This window comes from Dysidea avara, chromosome 8 (assembly GCF_963678975.1).
Source record: "Dysidea avara chromosome 8, odDysAvar1.4, whole genome shotgun sequence".
Taxonomy (NCBI): domain Eukaryota; kingdom Metazoa; phylum Porifera; class Demospongiae; order Dictyoceratida; family Dysideidae; genus Dysidea; species Dysidea avara.
Window position 1 is genome coordinate 23,087,069 of NC_089279.1, and position 19,935 is coordinate 23,107,003.

General features: G+C 37.7%; 1 protein-coding gene across 1 annotated transcript in view; it reads right to left on the minus strand.

The window, feature by feature from the left end:
- The window catches only part of LOC136263143 (deleted in malignant brain tumors 1 protein-like), a 71,172-nt gene that overhangs the window by 45,716 nt on the left and 5,521 nt on the right, over positions 1-19,935 (minus strand). The window contains exons 2-5 of the mRNA XM_066057640.1: positions 16,889-17,215; positions 15,250-15,585; positions 14,260-14,577; positions 1,360-1,677 (exon numbers count right to left, since the gene is read on the minus strand). Of these exons, the coding sequence (XP_065913712.1) occupies positions 1,360-1,677; positions 14,260-14,577; positions 15,250-15,585; positions 16,889-17,215 (1,299 nt within the window). The remainder of the gene's footprint in view (positions 1-1,359; positions 1,678-14,259; positions 14,578-15,249; positions 15,586-16,888; positions 17,216-19,935) is intronic.

Genomic DNA, 19,935 nt, shown 5'->3' on the forward strand with positions numbered 1-19,935 from the left:
GTTTTGGGAAAACACACATCTTTGCAGGCTGACTCGAGATACTCTAATACAGCAGTCACCCTAATATAACAATCACATGTTTATAGCTAGCTGTTTGCTATAAAAAAACTAGTACATTAAAAATTATAAATTTAAAAATGAAGTAGGAATCCAAGCAATAAAAAGTAGTGAAACAAGAGATGAACATGGTAGCTATTACAGCATAACTCAGTGGGAAATCCGTACTTTGGCATGCATGATAACTATAACAATTATTTTATGTTCAATACCAAAGTAGGAATTTCCCACTGAGCTATGCTGTAATAGCTACCATATTCATCTCTTGTTTCACTACTTTTTATTGCTTGGATTCCTACTTTATTTTTAAATTTATTATTTTAATGTACTAGTAATATTGGTTGGATTAAAGTACTAAAACATCTTGTATGCTATTTTCATGATACTGAAACTGTAATGAATGCACTGGTGGATCCAAGGTACCTGCAATGATATTAAGAATAAAAAGGTTTTGATAGTAACATCTATGCAACTTTACCACCATGCTGTCAAAATTTCACAAATTTTAACAGTGCGCATCTGCTTGCCAAGTAAACATGTCAACAAATCTTAGTTCAAATTTCTGACTACCAATTTGTTATAGAGGTATTTAGCCTTGTAGTAGGCATGAGGCTATTATGCTCCAAAAAGTGAGCATTATGCTTTTGAGCAGTGCTAAAAAAATCACTTATTATTCTTTTGAGAATTGCCCACTATTCCCATAATTATGCCACCATAATTGGCTAATAATGCCAGTTTATTGCTGTATCAGACCATTTTCATTGATGTTTAAGCTTCAAATAGTCTTGAATTCTTTAGTTGGTTGCTGTATTAGAGTATTTCATTTCAATGTGACTGCTTTATTAGAGTAAATAATATTCAGTGACTGTTCTATTAGAGTTTCTGACTGCTCTATTAGAGTATCTCAATCTTTTTTAACGGGATTGTGCAATCTGCAGACTTTCCTACTGTTAAAGCTTTATAATCACCTCAAAATGGTTGCATAATTCCTGATTTCCACACATACCTATTATGACCGAAATTATGCTGGCATAATTGCCACATCCCTACCTTATAGGGTTCCTAGTGAGATAACCATTTATATGGTTTCTTTAGGCTACAATTTTTCCAGCAGGGTTTTGATTTCTATATATAAAAGACCTAAAGCTACATATGAATTATAGCAACCAAGTTAATTACTATATATAATTTTGAGCACCTTGTCTTTTAGATGTAGACATAACACTTTAACGTTTTTTGTTTTTTTTTCACCATTTTTTGTATGGAATTACCTATACGTACATCACAAAAAAAACTACACACCTCTACAAACCACACCAGCATCTTCATGATGACCACAATCATGTGATCCAAATCTATTATGAACACAATCAATTAGTTGAAACTCTGATCCTGTACATGATAAATTATCCAACCAAATCTGTCCAGTTCCTTGCCCAAAACTGGCACTTCTGTTGACTGAAACAAACTCAAGCCCCAGTTGATGACAAACAACTATTCCATCATTTCTATCCCAGAAATCATCACATACAGTTCCCCATGTACTACTGTGACACACTTCCACACGACCTTCATGATTATTGCCACCATCCACAAGACGAATATCACCCTCACTGCATACTGTAAATTTAAATGCTGTAAATATTCTGGTATGTGGGTATAAAAATAATACATACTCTGAAACTTTTCTGTGCAATATACTACACCGTGTCCTCATTATGCAGTTAATTATATGTTTAACAATAATGAATTTTACACTTTTTGATGAATTCTGTAGACCAGCTTATGTATATTGTCAATCATCAGGTGTAACATTCCTTTCGTATGTGAACAACAAGACTCAGTCATTTTATTGTACTATAGTTGGTACGCATTCACCTAAGACCCTCCAAAAACAGTAATATCAAAGAGGTGAAGATATGTTCACTTCCAATGGTTTTGTAATGTTGTAAACATGTTTGTGTGCCTGAATCATTCATACTAAATGTATGGGATAGTTTTAAACCTCATGACTCCCTTGTCCTTGCCCGTATCAAACCACGTTTTTGACTATTAGCTACAGCATTTACAAAGCTTCACAGTGCTACCAAATTTTGGGGCAGGTGGCCCAGTAACAAGAGTTATTAACAAGAAATGAGGGTTCAGGTAAATGCAAACTGACTGTATAAGAAGACCTATGACTATAACCTACATGCATAAACATAAGGATTCAGTTGTACCATGCGGCTGCAGTGACTTTGAAAGCCGCTGTCCAAAATATTGCTACTGGGACATCATATTTGTTCGCACGCCACCTTCTGTACCCTTCTCGTGCAACTTATAAGCTATTGTGTGGTAGTGATTTATGGAATCTACAGGAAATAAGCTGATTATAAACCTGTATTATAGATAGCCCTTCTTCCCCAGAAAGTGTAACATGATCAAACATCGGATATTAAGTAATTTTATTTTTCAACCTATCAATTATTATTTGTGACAATTTAGGTTTCAGTAAAGCACAGTTTTGACTGCAGCAATTAAAACACATGTTTTTCACAAACTGTAGTAAAAAAATATAGCTAGCAAGTCTACATAAAGGCTACTATTTGACATTCTTGATCTTACAAATGGGTGAGACTGCTTGGATGTCTGACTACTCTATTGGAGAAGTCAACATTGATACATTTCCATGTTAACTATGTACAGGTTTTCATGTAGAAATACTGGTGTGGAACATACAAATATCACAAAAAGTAATGAAATGGTTTTAATTACATAATTAATGTGCTTTACAACTATAAAGTTTGTACAAAATAGCCAGACTGGTTAGTGTTAGATAGTTACTCATGATGCAAAGTAATGGCCAACAAAACCTTTAGGGACAGCTATTTTTTCTAGTAACATCTTGTACATGTTGAGTCTTTACTGTATCTAACCACTGTATGCACTTTCCATTCAATTTATAAGCTATTGTGTGGTAGAAATTTATAGACCTAACATTCAGTTATCACAGGATATAAGTAACTGGTATTGTAGATATAGTCAGTAGTCAAACCAAACCACAGGTAAGTATATACCTACGTACCTGGAACAGGTGAGCATATATATAATCAAGACACACGGTGGTGTGTCGTGCGGCCCAAGAAGCCGGCGCGCCACACCGTGAGTATATTTACAGGAAGAAATTAAATGCGATTTTCACACCTTTGTAGCTCCGTGATTCCTTATCCGATTGAAACTAAAATTGCTACAGAAGTGCCGGCTAGGTAGGGGAGTCCACATTCCAAATTTGAAGAAAATCGCTCCAGCCATTTCCGAGATACGAGCGGCCAAAGTTTGGGGGTTTTTTTTCTTCGTTTTTTTCTTCTACTTCTTTTCGCACACTTTGCAAAGTCCGCCATAAAACACGAATGCGTGCTCCAATCGGGCTGAAATTTGGCACACTTAAAGGGCTCATTAAGGCGAATCTCAGTACCAAGTTTGGTAGGAATCCGATGAACAGTCACGGAGTTATGACCGATTATTTGCGTAAAATAAGGTCGAAGGTCTGTCACGCCCACAGGGTAAACCGCTTGAAGGAATGAGCTGAAAATTGCTATGTAGATGGAGTAACTATCGTAGGAGTGCCTTTTTGTGGTTTGAAAGGAATCCAGGTAAAGGCCATCGAGATATGACACAAAACCCAACCTATGTCACAATTACGCGATCGATTTTTATGAATAAAAAAACTATTAGATTTCACGCCTACCAGGCAAACCGCTTAGAGCAGTGAGCTGAAAATCGGTGTGTAGCTGTAATAATTATCATAAAAAGTCCTTGCAGTAGTACAGAAGAATCGGAGTACAAACCACTGAGTTATGATTCCAAAGCCAACTACGTGTAGCATATGCGAGATCGAGATACTCTAATAGAACAGTCACCCTAATAAAGCATTCAGCTACGTTTATAACTTACTCCATTATAGAATTATATGACATTGTAAGTTATTCTGTAGGGAGTTCAGCTACAAACAGTTAATCTTATAAACAATTCAGCTACAAGCAAGTCACCCTGTAGAGAGTTCAGCTACAAATATGTTGCTGTAGAGATTCAGAACATTATAAGTCAGACTGAAGAGAATTCAACTATAAACAGGTCACCTTGTAGAGAGTTCAGCTACAACAAGTCACTCTGTAGAGAATTCAGCTACAAACAAATCACCCTGTAGAGAGATCAGCTAGACGAAGTCACCTTGTAAAGAGTTCAGTTACAAAGAAACCACCATGTAGAGAATTCAGCTATGAACAGATTATCCTGTAGTCAGCTAGAAGAAGTCACCTTGTAAAGAGTTCAGCTACAAAGAAACCACCATGTAGAGAATTCAGCTTTGAACAGATCATCCTGTAGAGAGTTCAGCTAGAAACAAGTCATCCTGTAGAGAGATCAACTAGAAGAAGTTACCTTGTAGAGAGTTCAGCTACAAAGAAACCATCATGTAGAGAGTTCAGCTGCAAACAAATCAAACTGTACAGAGTTCAGGTACAAACAAATCACCCTGTAGAGAGATCAGCTAGAAACAAGTCACCCTGTAGAGAAATTAACTAGAAGAAGTTACCTTGTAGAGAGTTCAGCTACAAACAAACCATCATGTAGAGAGTTCAGCTGCAAACAAATCACCCTGTAGTGAGTTCAGCTACGAAAGGATCACCCTGTAGAGAGTTCAGCTAGAAACAAGTCACCCTGTATAGAGAGATCAGCTAGAAGAAGCTATACCTTGTAGAGAGTTCAGCTACAAAGAAACCACCATGTAGAGAGTTCAGCTGCAAACAAATCGAATCGTAGAGAGTTTAGCTACAAACAAATCACCCTGTAGAGAGTTCAGCTATAAACAAGTTATCCTGTAGAGAGATCAGCTAGAAGAAGTTACCTTGTAGAGTGTTCAGCTACAAACAAACCATCATGTAGAAAGTTCAGCTGCAAACGAATCACCCTGCAGAGAGTTCAGCTACGAAAAGATCGACCTATAGAGAGTTCAGCTAGAAGAAGTCACCTTGTAGAGAATTCAGCTGCAAAGAAACCACCATGTAGATAGTTCAGCTGTAAACAAATCATCCTGTAGAGAGTTCAGCTATGAACAGATCACCCGGTAGAGAAACAAGTCACCCTGCAGAGAGATCAGCTAGAAAGACGTTATGCTGTAGAGAGACCAGCTAGAACAAGTCACTTTGTATGTAGAAAGTTCAGCCACAAAAAATCACCCTGTAGAGAGGTCAGCTATAAAAAGTCACCTTGTAGAGAGTTCAGCTACAAAGATACCGTGTAGAGAGTTCAGCTGCAAACAAATCACTTGTAGAGAGTTCGGCCAGAAACAGGTCATCCTGTAGAGATCAGATAGAAACAAATCACCTTGTAGAGAGATTAGCTACAAAGAAACCATCCTGTAGAGAGTTCAATTACAAACATATAACCCTATGGAGAGTCTAGCTAGAAACAATTCACCCTGTGGAGAGATCAGTTAGAAGAAGTTACCTTGTAGAGAGTTCAGCTACAAAGAAACCATCAGGTAGAGAGTTCAGTTGCAAACAAATCACCCTGTAGAAAGTTCAGCTATGAACAGATCACCCTGTATAGAGGTCAGCTAGAAGGATCACCTTGTAGAGAGTTCAGCTGCAAACAAATCACCCTGCAGATAGTTCGGCTACAAACAACTCACCCTGTAGAGAGATCAGCTACAAACAGATCACCCTGTAGAAAGTTCAGCTACAAACAATTCACTCTGTAGAGAGATTAGCTAGAAGAAGTCACCTTGTAGGGAGATCAGCTACAAAGAAACCATCCTGTAGAGAAGTTCAGCTGAAAACAAATTGCCCTATAGAGAGATCAGCTAGAAGAAGTTACCTTGTAGAGAATTCAGCTACAAAGAAACCACCATGTAGAGAATTCAGCTACAAAGAAACCACCATGTAGAGAATTCAGCTATGAACAGATCACCCTGTAAAAAGTTCAGCTAGAAACAAGTCATCCTGTAGAGAGATCAGCTACAAATATGTTGCTGTAGAGGTTCATAACATTATAAGTCACACTGAAGAGAATTCAACTATAAACAGGTCACCTTGTAGAGAGTTCAGCTACAACAAGTCACTCTGTAGAGAATTCAGCTACAAACAAATCACCCTGTAGAGAGATCAGCTAGACGAAGTCACCTTGTAAAGAGTTCAGCTACAAAAAAACCACCATGTAGAGAATTCAGCTATGAACAGATCATCCTGTAGAGAGTTCAGCTAGAAACAAGTCACCTTGTAGAGAGATCAGCTAGAAGAAGTCACCTTGTAAAGAGTTCAGCTACAAAGAAACCACCATGTAGAGAATTCAGCTATGAACAGATCATCCTGTAGAGAGTTCAGCTAGAAACAAGTCATCCTGTAGAGAGATCAGCTACAAACAGATCACCCTGTAGAAAGTTCAGCTACAAACAATTCACTCTGTAGAGAGATTAGCTAGAAGAAGTCACCTTGTAGAGAGATCAGCTACAAAGAAACCATCCTGTAGAGAATTCAGCTGAAAACAAATTGCCCTATAGAGAGATCAGCTAGAAGAAGTTACCTTGTAGAGAATTCAGCTACAAAGAAACTATCATGTAGAGAGTTCAGCTGTAAAAAAATCACCCTGTAAAAAGTTCAGCTACAAACAATTATCCTGCAGAGAGATCAGCTAGAAACAAGTCATCCTGTAGAGAGACCAGCTAGAAGAAGTCCCTTTGTATGTAGAGAGTTCAGCTACAAAAAACCACCCTGCAAATAGTTCAGCTACAAACAAGTCACCCTGTAGAGAGATCAGCTAGAAGAAGTTACCTTGTAGAGTGTTCAGCTACGAAGAAACCATCATGTAGAGAGTTTAGCTGCAAACAATTCACCCTGTAGAGAGTTCAGCTATGAACAGACCACCCTGTAGAGAGATCAGGTAGAAGAAGTCACCCTGTAGAGATATCAGCTAAATACAAGTTACTCTATAGGGATCATCTACAAACAAATCACCCTGTAGAAATATGTGTTGGAAACAAATCATCATGTAGTGAGTTCAGCTAGAAACGAGTCACTCTGAAAAGAGTTCAGCTACAAACAATGAGGGTTTCAGCTACGGTTCAGTTATGTATAAGAAGTCACCTTATGACCTACAGTATATGATTATCATTCATTGTTAAATATACAAATATTTTTAATCAGACAAAAAACTGTACACAATATTTCTTCCTTTGTTCCACAATCCCTGCAGAAAAGAAAAATAATAAAAGTAAGCACCAAAGCCAGTTAATGGCTGGCTTTGTGGCTTGCAATACAAAAAGAAGTGATATCTAAACCAAAACAGCCAAGCTGTAAAAAAAGAGTGCGGCCCCCCAAAAGGCCAGGATGAAAAAAGATGTGAAATCCAAGGTGGCGGCCAAGAAATGGCTGTGATGGTAGATTAATGGCAAAAATTTTAATTACGACAATTCAGGTGAATTTGATGCCGAATCCTAGTGGAGGAGGCAATGCAAATTCAAATGAATTGTCGTAATTAAATTTTTTGCCATTAATCTACCATCACAGCCATTTCTTGGCCGCCACCTTGGATTTCACATCTTTTTTCATCCTGGCCTTTTTGGGGGCCGCACTCTTTTTTTACAGTTTGGCTGTTTTGATTTAGATTATATACTCACTTGCGATTTGAGGCACATGACACCAATGTGTGTCATGTATATTTGCAGGCTAATAGCCCATAGCAGTCGCCAGTATTATTACCAGTAAGAGTCCACCCACTGGATTGATTTTATAGACATATGCACAGTACCTCACAATCTTGATGATCAGTGGCAGCAGATAACATTGCTCCTATGTTTGTTGATATGTATGGACATTGACAGGGGCGGATCTAGGATTTATAAAAGGGGGGGGCTAGCTCAAGGTACTAATCTCTTGGGTAGAGGTGCGTGAAGCACACCTCCCAGCATGTGAAGCATGCTTGAACTAGGGGGGTCTGGGGGCATCCCCCCCCCCCCCCCAGGAAAAATAGATGCTAAAATACTGCAATTTGGAGACATTTCCACATAAAATTCATAATATTTTCTGCTTGTAGATATTTTATATACTGCCTTTAGATTATAGGTATGGCTCTCTGAAGCATTTTACTAATGGAAAAGTTTGGGTAGGTACAGACAGCCAAGTACATGATGCACCCCTCTCACAATTGCACAACACTGAATAGGTGCATGTTAGAATAATAATGTTGAAAGTGGAAAATTTTGAAATTTGAACAATACAAAATTGAATTCTATGAAAATTGTGTACTTGAATTAAGTATTGCCATACATATTAACTACACAAATAGATGAATGAAGCCCTTTAAACAGACCAATGTACTTCATTGTATGTATAGGTGCGGGCAGATTTGAAAAAATTCCATAACAGAACCAACTACATGTTTCCAGTGAATGTTGTATTAGAGTAGTTAGCTGACTGCTCTATTACAGTATACACCTCCAATGCTGATCCGGGTCCTTGTTGCATAAACTTTAGCATAAATCCACTGATATTACTTTGGAAAGACGTTTATAAATTGGTTTTATGAGTATTTTTATTATTAGTGATCATACAATTATGCTAAGACAAAATTTCATTATAATACTCAGCATATTGATCAAGTAAAGCCTAAATATGAAGGGGGGAGCTTCAGCCCCCAAAGCCCACCTCCCCTTCAAGCCCCCCCCCTGGATCCGCCCCTGGACAAGTGCTAGGAATATATGAAATATGTTTACTAAGTCCCACCATGGATCATTAATTGTCCATTACCAGAGGAGGCCTACGGACAACTCTACATGCCAAACTAATGCATGAATTCATTTGTTAATCTAGTTTGTGTGCATATGGTGTGTTAGCATTTCATATAGTACACGTAATTACAAGGCATGCTATATATCAAGACACATAGTTGTGTGGCCAAGAAAGCTTGCATGCCACACCATGAATATATAAACAAAACGTGATTTTCATGCATATGTAGCTCCATACTCCCTTCTCAAACTGGAATCATTTTTATACTGTAAATGCCCTCTACTTTCAGCACTCCACATACCATATTTGAACAAGGTTGTCTAATGCAATCATGAAATGAGCCTTCAAAATTCTGCTTAATTTCATTGTTTTTTTTTTTCTTAGTTTAGGGGGCTCGAGGGTTTTTCACACACTTTACAAAAATCATTATAAAATCCAAATGCATAATTTGATTTTCTTGTGTTTTGGAATGTATTGTGGTACAATCACATACCAAGCTTGGTGTAAATCTGATTAATAGTCATAGAACTATGGACGATTATTTGTGTTATAAAAGGCCAACTTGTTGTCTCACCTCCTGGGTAAACTGCTTATGAGGATTACTTAAAAATCAGTAAGCGTATAGGTTAACTATTATTACTATTAGAGCTTTACTATGGCCAGCGCTGAAGGCCTGATGGTAAAATGTGCTGCAGCCTTTGGATTACCTAACCTAATGAACAATTAACACTCACATGAATGGTAGGCACAACTTTGGGTTGGCCATGAAAACCACTCAGATATAAAGTGTTTTGGTATCTTTGTTATCCTACGAGTTGAAAAATGTTGGGCTTTAGTGTTATAGCAAGTAAAGTGTTACTGCACATTTTCAAATACAGACCACACCCACATTACTGATAACACAAAATTACCACTCTACATAAATAACCACTCTAGAGCAAGCTTATCCATCTAGGCCTTTAGTAAACAATTATGCCATAAACGGTTTAACAGCACTGATATCTAGCCCATGCAGTTTACTTGGCAAGCAGATGCACACTGTCAAAGTTTGTGAAACTTTTTTCCAGTGCTGGTAAAGTTGCAAAGATATTAATATCAAAATCTTTGGATACTTTCTTAATAAGATAGTCAGTAACATCATTGCAGCTACTAATAGCACTTGCTAGGATGCTCTGTATTCGGCAGAGTTTCAGTGTCAAATTTCTGACTCCCAATCTGTTGTAAAGGTATTCAGCCTATTTATAGGTGGTGGAGACGGGGGGGTCATGCCCCCCCCCCCCCCCCCCCCCCGCCCACTTTTATGGAATACTGTATGCAAGAAAAGATCGAGATACTCTAATAGAACAGTCAGGATCTGGATACACTAACAGAGCAGTCACAGTATTCAGAGAAGCAGTGTAGCAAGTTACTTAACTATGTATGTGTAGTTAAAATAAGGAGATATAATTGGTGGAGAGCAGCTATTGTCAGCAGGCTGTGGCCTTTCTTTTAATTTTTTTTTTTGGTTTTCAACTTACAGCTGGCCTGGCCCCCTCACTCTTTGGCCTGCTCCACTGCCCCTGAGCCTATTCCACTAGGAACACTAAGGTTCCTAGTGGGACTGTGGGATAATTGTTCACATGGTTTCTTAAGCTATATCAAGACACACGATAGTGTGTCATGCGGCCCAAGAAGCTGGTGCGCCACACCGTGAGTATATTAACAGGAAGAAAGAAAACGCAATTTTCACACCTATGTAGCTCTGTGATCCCTTATCCGATTGGAACCACATTTGCTACAGATGTGCTGGCCAGTTGTGGGAGTCTACATACCAAATTTGAAGAAACTCGGTCCAGCCATTTCCGAGATACGAGCGAACAAAATTTTGTTTTACTTTCTTCGTTTTATTCTTCTTCTACTTCATTTCGCACACTTCGCAAAATCCGCCATAAAACACGAATGTGTACTCCAATTGGGCTGAAATTTGGCACACTTGAAGGTCTTGTTAAGGCGGATCACAGTACCAACTTTGGTAGGAATCCGATGAACATTCACGGAGGTATGACCGATTATGTGCGTAAAATAAGGTCGAAGGTCTGTCACGCCTACAGGGTAAACCACTTGGAGGAATGAGTTGAAAATTGATATGTAGATGGAGTAACCATCGTAGGAGTGCCTTTTTGTGGTTTGAAGAAAATCGATATAAAGACCATGGGGATATGACACAAAACCCAACCTGTGTCACAATTACGCAATCGATTTTTATGAATTAAAAAACTATTAGTTTTCACGCCTACCAGGCAAACCGCTTAGAGCAATGAGCTGAAAATCGGTGTGTAGCTGGAATAATCATTCTTGCAGTAGTACAGAAGAATCGGATTACAAACCACTGAGTCATGATTCGAAAGCCAACTACGTGTTGCAAATGCAAGATCGAGATACTCTAATAGAACAGTCACCCTAATAGAGCATTCGGCTACGTTTATAACTTACTCCATCAAAGAATTATATTACATTGCAAGTTATTCTGTAGGGAATTCAGCTACAACCAGTTAATCTGATAGACAATTCAGCTACAGGCAAGTCACCCTGTAGAGAGTTTACCTAGAAACAAATCACCCTGTAGAGAGATCAGCTAGAAGAAGTCACCTTGTAGAGAGTTCAGTTACAAAGAAACTATGCACCATCTAGAGAGTTCAGCTGCAAACAAATCACCCTGTAGAGAGATCAGCTAGAAGAAGTCACTTTGTAGAGAGTTCAGCTACAAAGAAACCATCATGTAGAGAGTTCAGCTGAAAAAAATCGCCCTGGAGAGAGTTCAGCTACAAAATGATCACCCTGTAGAGAGTTCAGCTAGAAGAATTCACCCTATAGAGAGTTCAGCTGCAAATAAATCACCTTGTAGAGAATTCAACTACAAACAAACCGCCCTGTAGAAAGATCAGCTAGGAGAAGTTACCTTGTAGAGAGTTCAGTTACAAATAAACCATCATGTAGAGAGTTCAGCTGCAAAGAAATCACCCTGTAGAGCATTTAAATCACCCTGCAGAGAGTTCGGCTGCAAACAGTTCACCCTGTAGAGAGATCAGCTAGAAGAGGTTACCTTGTAGAGCATTCAGCTACAAAGAAACCATCATGTAGAGAGGTCAGCTGCAAACAAATCACTCTGTAGAGAGATCATCTACAAAAAGATCACCCTGTAGAGAGTTCAGCTAGAAGAAGCCACCTTGTAGAGAGTTCAGCTACAAAGAAACCACCATGTAGAGAGTTCAGCTGCAAACAAATCATCCTGTAGAGAAATCAGCTACAAACAAATTGCTCTGTAGAAAGATCAGCTAGAAGAAGTTACTTTGTAGAGAGTTCAACTACAAAGAAACTATCATGTAGAGAGATCATCTACAAACAATTCACCCTGTAGAGAGTTCAGCAAGAAGAAGTCACCTTGTAGAGAGTTCAGTTACAAAGAATCCATCATGTAGAGAGTTCAGCTGCAAACAAATCAACCGTAGAGAGTTTCAGCTACGAAAACATCACTCTGTAGAAAGTTCAGCTAGAAGAAGTCACCTTGTAGAGAGCTCAGCTACAAGAAATCACCATGTAGAGAGTTCAGTTGCAACCAAATTACCTTGTGTAGAATTCAGCTGCAAACAAATCACCCTGTAGAAAGATCAGCTAGAAGAAGTTACTTTTTAGAGAATTCAGCTACAAAGAAACCATCGTGTAGAGAGTTCAGCTACAAACAAGTCACTCTGTATAGAGATCAGCTAGAAGAAGTTCCTTGTAGAGAGTTCAGCTACAAACAATTCACCCTGTACAGAGATCAGTTTGAAGAAGTTCTTTGTAGAGAGTTCAGCTACAAACAAATCACCCTGTAGAAAGATCAGCTAGAAGAAGTCACCTTGTAGAGAGTTCAGTTACAAAGAAACCACCATGTAGAGAGTTCAGCTACAAACAAATCACCTGTAGAGAGTTCAGCTACAAACAAATCACCTGTAGAGAGTTCAGCTACAAACAAATCACTCTGTAGAGAGATCAGCTAGAAGAGGTCACTTGTAGAGAGCTCAGCTACAAACAAATCACTCTGTAGAGAGATCAGCTAGAAGTGGTCACTTGTAGAGAGCTCAGCTACAAACAATTCACCCTGTACAGAGATCAGCTAAAGAAGTTACCTTGTAGAGAGTTCAGCTGCAAAGAAACCATCATGTAGAGAGTTCAACTATTAACAAATCACCTTGTAGAAAGATCAGCTAGAAGAAGTCACCTTGTAGAGAGTTCATTTACAAAGAAACCACCATGTAGAGAGTTCAGCTACAAACTAGTGACCCTGTAGAGACATCAGCTAGAAGAAGTTACTTTGTAGAGAGTTCAGCTACAAAGAAACCATCATGTAGAGAGTTCAACTACAAACAAGTGACCCTGTAGAGACATCAGCTAGAAGAAGTTACGTTGTAGAGAGTTCAGCTGTAAAGAAACCATCATGTAGAGAGTTCAGCTACAGTACAAACAAATCCAGTAGAAATATCAGCTAGAAGAAGCCACCTTGTAGAGAGTTCAGTTACAAAGAAATCACCATGTAGAGAGTTCAGCTGCGAAGAAACTATCATGTAGAGAGTTCAGCTACAAACAAATCACCCTGTAGAAATATCAGCTACAAGAAGTCACTTTGTAGAGTGTTCAGTTATAAAGAAACCACCGTGTAGAGTGTTCTGTAATAAATATATGTATTATATATATATATATATATATATATATATATATATATAATTTGTACATATACTGATAAAATCAGAAATATTTAAAGTATTTAACATCTGCTTCATCTTTTCTTCTTCCTGTGGTAAAGAAAAGAAAATCCCCAAAGCCGGCCTATGGCCAGCTTTGGGGTATACAAACACAAAAAGAAGTGAAATCTAATCAAAAACAGCTAAGCTGTAAAAAAAAGGTGCAGCCCCAAAAAGGCCATGGTGAAAAAAGATGTGAAATCCAAGGTGGTGGCCAAGAAATGGCTGTGATGGTAGGTTAATGGTAAAAATTTTAATAACGACAATTCAGGTGAATTTTGTGCCAAGACCAAATTCACCTGAATTGTCGTTATTAAAATTTTTACCATTAACCTACTATCACAGCCATTTCTTGGCCGCCACCTTGGATTTCACATCTTTTTTCACCATGGCCTTTTTGGGGCCGCACCTTTTTTTACAGCTTAGCTGTTTTTGATTAGATACTCTTTTGCAGCTGGGTTTTGTTGTTGTATGTAAAAGATCTAGTAAAGCTACAAATGAATTAAAAGTAGACAAACTTGGACAAGTTAAGCCCTTTGTCTTTTAGGGTAAAACATCTTCAACTTATTAGATTTAACACTTTCACATTAATTCTGACTGATCATGATGTGTCAGGTTAGGGCATCAGTACATCACATATGCATTGGGAAATCCCAAAAATACACAAAACTACATACCTTCACAAACAAGACCTGCGTCTTCACCATGTCCACAGTTGTGTCTACCAAATCCATCATGAGCACAATCAACTAGTCGAGACTCTGATCCTGTACATAATAAATCATCCAACCAAATCTGTCCTGTTCCTCGCCCAAAACTGACACTTGTGTTGACTGAAGCAAACTCAAACCCCAGTTGTCGACAAGCAACTGTTCCATCATTTCTATCCCAGAAATCATCACATATAGTTCCCCATGTATTACTGTGACACACTTCCACACGACCTTCATGATTATTGCCACCATCCACAAGACGAATATCACCCTCACTGCATACTGTAAATTTAAATGCTGTAAATATTCTGGTCTATGTGGGTATAAAATAATACATACTCTGACAGTTTTCTGTGCAATATACTATACTTTGTCCTTGCTATGCAGCTAATTATATGTTTAACAATAATGAATTTTACACTTTTCAATTAATGCTGTAGACCAGCTTATGTATATTATCAATCATCAGGTGTAATTTTTGTCCGGTGCTGGTAAGGTTACAAAGACGTTAATATCAAAATCTTTTGTACACTTTCTTAATAAGATAGTCAATAACATCATTGCAGATACTGTGGATTATAATATTATTAGCAGGTGCTGGTATTCAGCAGAGTTTCAGTGTCAAATTTCTGATTCCCAATTTGTTGTAAAGGTATTCAACCTATTCCACTAAGAACACTAGGGTTCCTAGTGGGATAATCATTCATATGGTTTCTTAAGCTATCTTTTGCAACTAGGTTTTGTTTTTGTATATGAAAGAGATCTAATAAAGCTACAAATGAATTAAAGTCAATTATAACCACTATCTTGGACAAGTTAAGCACTTTGTCTTGTAAAGGTAGCACATCATTAACTTGCTAAATTTAACGCTTTCACATTAATTCTGATTGATGTGTCGTTTGGACATCAGAACCACATCACATATATATTAGGAAATACCCAAAAACTACATACCTTCACAAACAAGACCTGCATCTTCACTATGATGTCCACAGTTATGTACACCAAATCCATCATGAGCACAATCAACTAGTCGAGACTCTGATCCTGTACATAATAAATCATCCAACCAAATCCATCCTGTTCCGCGCCCAAATCTGACACTTGTGTTGACTGAAACAAACTCAAACCCCAGCTGACGACAAGCAACTATTCCGTCATTTCTATCCCAGAAATCAACACACACAGTTCCCCATCTATTATAGTGACACACTTCCACACGACCTTCATGATTATTGCCACCATCCACAAGACGAATATCACTATCACAGCATTTTGCATTTGTTTGAGCTGTAAATTTATATGCTGTAAATTTATATGCTGTAAATATTCTTGGTATAAAATAATACATACACTGACACTTTTCTGTGCAATGTACTACACTGTCTCCTTATAGCTACTAGCCTGAACAGTTTTTAAAAGTGCGTATACTTAATAAGACCTTATTTAGGCTGTTTTGAGTGGATAATAAATTTCATATTCTCCACTTTATTTTCTATTATACTCCATGCACACCCTCAAACAATATAATACCGGTGTATATACTTGCTCAAAGTCTAGGTTTATCCAAGGTGTGTCTATTCCTAATATGAGGTGATGTATCTAAATTGCATCATGTGAGCAAGCATAGAGCCATGGTGCTAGTATGTAACTATTATTACAAAAGATCCAGCCACTTGTACCAATGCTACAGTAGAAACAGCCATGGAAATGATTAGTAGTTTGAGTGTAATGTAAAATAGAGTCTACAGCAGTTATAATCAAGCCCTTAGTAGTGTCCTCATTTTACTTGTACACTATGGACTCTGGCCTTCAGATTTATAAATTCTGTAGACTCCCCATTGTGTTCAGATAACTGTTATTTGTGTAATTGATTATGCAACAAATTATGTGTTTAAATTGGTACAATACTGGATTTTCAAGAACTACATATACATTTTCAATTAATATTGTAAAAAAATTGTGTGAATTAAAACAGATCTTTTGTTAATTGGTTTAAGCTCTGCATTTCTGACCATTGTTAAGCAGTGTGTACTGCTTCATAAAATAACCCATTGCTATAGTTTATAGTGTCTCTCTAGTAGTTACAAAGTGAAATCTTTATGGAGCTACAGCAGTGTTCAGATATGATATTGCCTTTGTCTGAAGTTGGTGGAGAGGCATCATGTCACATGCCAGGGTTAAAAAATAATGAGGAATATTCCAAGATAGAATGATAGAACCAGAGGTTATCAGAACTTCACCATATATACTGCTGGGACTGACAGCTAACTGAAAATCAATGAAGATTGTTTCTCGTAGAATTTTTAATACGACTTAAATAACAGTTTGTTACAATAGTTAACCCAGGAAATTGCACATATAGAAACATCAGGATCAAGACATAGTCACCCCGATACAGCAGTCAGGAAAATGGTAGCCCCCAACAAAGTGGAGCTCAGGACAAAATCACACAGTTACACACAACATTGTCTTGTTAGTGGAATTAACACATCAATGTTTTCAGATGTGATATTGTTGAACACATGAGGTAGATTTTTAGAGCATCACCCACACACTGTGAAATGCATAAAGTACATTAATCTATACCTACCTTCACAAACCACTCCTGCATCTTCACCATGTACACAATTGTGTACACCAAATCCATTATGATTACAATCAACTAGTCGAGACTCTGATCTTGTACATGATAAATCATCCAACCAAATCTGTCCTGTTCCTGGCCCAAAACTGGCTTGTGTAGTGACTGAAACAAACCCAAGTCCTAATTGACAACAAGCAACTATTCCATCATTTCTACTCCAGTCATCATCACACACAGTTCCCCATGCATTATTATGACACACTTCCACACGACCTTCATGATCATTAGTACCATCAACCAGACGAATATCACCCTCAGTGCAGTTTGCTTTAGCTATTATTGAAATGAGTTAAATGGTATACATGTATACACTTAACAGAGTGGTGGATCCAGAGGTGAGTACATGGGGCATATTCTTCAAATTTATTGATAACAAAAATTTGCCTAATTACCTTTGCAGATTAGATGGTAGTGGTAGCTATGCATGTGACCATTATAAAGTGACTAGATTTCAAATTGACGTCTAATTCACAATTCAAGTCAATTGCAAGTTTATGGGTTCTTAAATTGATACAATCAAATAAATAGGCTATATTACTGGGTTTTTTTTGCAAAGCTGAAGACAGTTATAATCATGCCATTGTTTTAACAATTTGTAATGTCAGAGTAGTTGTTGACCAGTGTTGCCTAATTGTAGGGGCAGATTCAGGCTTTTGGTCAAAATGAAATGGCACTACATTGTCTGGTTTGGTAAGGTGAAACCAAAAAAAAGGTCACAGCCTGCATGCTGACAATAGCTTCCCACCCCACCAATTATGCATTTATCACTGATAAAGTACACAATAATACACAGCACACTGTTCTGAATTCTGTGACTGCTTTATTAGAGTGGCTGCTCTATTAGAGTGGCTGCTCTATTAGAGTATCTTGATCTTTATAATTATACTAAAAATTTTTGGAGGAAGGTCAAGAGTTCCCCCTGGCCCCCCTGCCTGATTGCACCCATGCACCCAGTGTCACACAGCCACCATGCACTGGAGGTTAGAACATGCAAGAGGGGGAAACGGGATTTTGTGTAGGAAGGTAGACTAGATTCCTGAGATTCAGAAGGCCATCCGCAGAGAAGAAAGGTACAGCAAGTTTCTCTTCCCCAATGAAGAACTACTAAGGGGATATTGCTTAATGAATGCTATAATAAAAAGTCTTTAGAAAGCTTTGAGAACTCTTTAGTTATATTTTTTTTAATAATTTGTAAAAATTGTCTCGGGACTTGTGTTTAGCTCTGTATAATGTAGCTGTGTTACATGTTTTGTATGTATGCAGCTATCTCTGAATGAGAAGCACCCTGGATTTTATCAAAACCTCTTCAAGGTATTTGTCTCATTAAGCTCTAATTAATGATTTTTGCTTAAGTTCCTTGGCTTGCGATAAGCATCTAGTACAGGCTGTTTGCCCTCCAGTGCCTAACTGGTGAAGCAGATAAAAGCAACAACTTTCCCCTATTTAGCTGGCCTCCCTGGTTTGACCACCGAGTGTGGCGCTTGGCCAGTATCTGGGTGACCTGTGAATCAAAGTTAGGCTAGGGATGGATTTTTTTCAAAAGGTATTTGTCCCATATCACTTTACGTAGTTAACAATTTTTGCTTACGTTCTTTGGCTCATGGTAAGCACCTTTTACAGGTTTTGCCTCCAGTGTTTACCCTCCATCGCCAGCAGATAAAACAAAACAATATTACCTGCTTTTCCTGGAGGACAAACAACGGAGGCAGGCCTGTACAAGGTATTTACCATGAGTCAAGAAACCTAAGATAAAACCTTTATTATTATTATTATTATGTATAATTGGTCAAAAAGAAGACAGAGTCTTATATAAAACCAATCTCAATTAAATCATATAAATGAAAAACGTTGATTATACAAAATGATCTAAATTAGTCTTAAAACTTAGTACATTGGGAGAAGTGGCAATTTCATAGGGTAAGGAATTCCAGTTATTGATTATTCTCTGTGAAAAGGCAAAGCGTCGTGTTGAAGTCTTATTAAATTTCTTATAAATCTTAAATCCATTAGATCTAGTACTGTAACTGGTGTTCATTGTAAAAAAATATTCTTTATCTACTAATACCGCTCCATTCAAAATTTTATATGTCATAATTAAGTCCATACGATTTCGAGTTAACTAAAGTGAAATGGGACAAATACCTATAGTAGGATTTGAAAATAATCTAATGACTCAATCTGCAGGCCACTCAGATACTGGCTAAACACCACACTCAATGGTAAAACCACAGAGGCCAGCTAAATAGGGGAAAGTTATTGTTTTCAATTGTCTGCTGTAACAGGCTGAGTCTTTTACCAGTCTTCAGTCTTTTAAGACAAATTAGATGATAAATAAATAAATATCTCCCTTTTTATAGATTTTAAAAATTGCAGAGAAACCATTCAGTTAGACAAATATAGTATAGTTACACTACTCTTGAGCTAAAGTCCACCAGGCTAGTTGATGGGGAAGGGAAGAGTGGGGGAAGACAAGCAATATGCTGGGAAGTTTAGGGCAAAGAGTATATATTCTATAGCATACATAGACTACTGCGCAAGTGTGCATGAACCAGGTTTTGATCACACGCCTAGCTACATATGTATATTTTTACTAGGGTCTGCAAACCAAAAAATCAACTTTTACAAATCTATCCCTTTACCAATGTGGGATGTTCATTGTAGTATACCGTTGCTAGATCCACCATGAAACTGGATGCACGATTGTTGTTTTCACAAAAGTATTGCTTTTTGTATCTCACGTGATGCAAATTTTATATTTAAAATTTCGTGCTCCACACAAAGGACAGGAAGAAACTTGCTACTTAGCCAGATCTTATCAAGAGTTATAGTCAAAAAGTACACACAGCAGTAAGCAAATGATTTGCTACATTCACAGCACAGGGCCACTTTCTTTAAAAATTACAAAACGAAACACAAACTTTGGAATTCAAGCTGCCCTACCAGCCAAGACAAGAAAAGCCAAATATTCTTTGCAGTATTGTGATAAGGTTGGG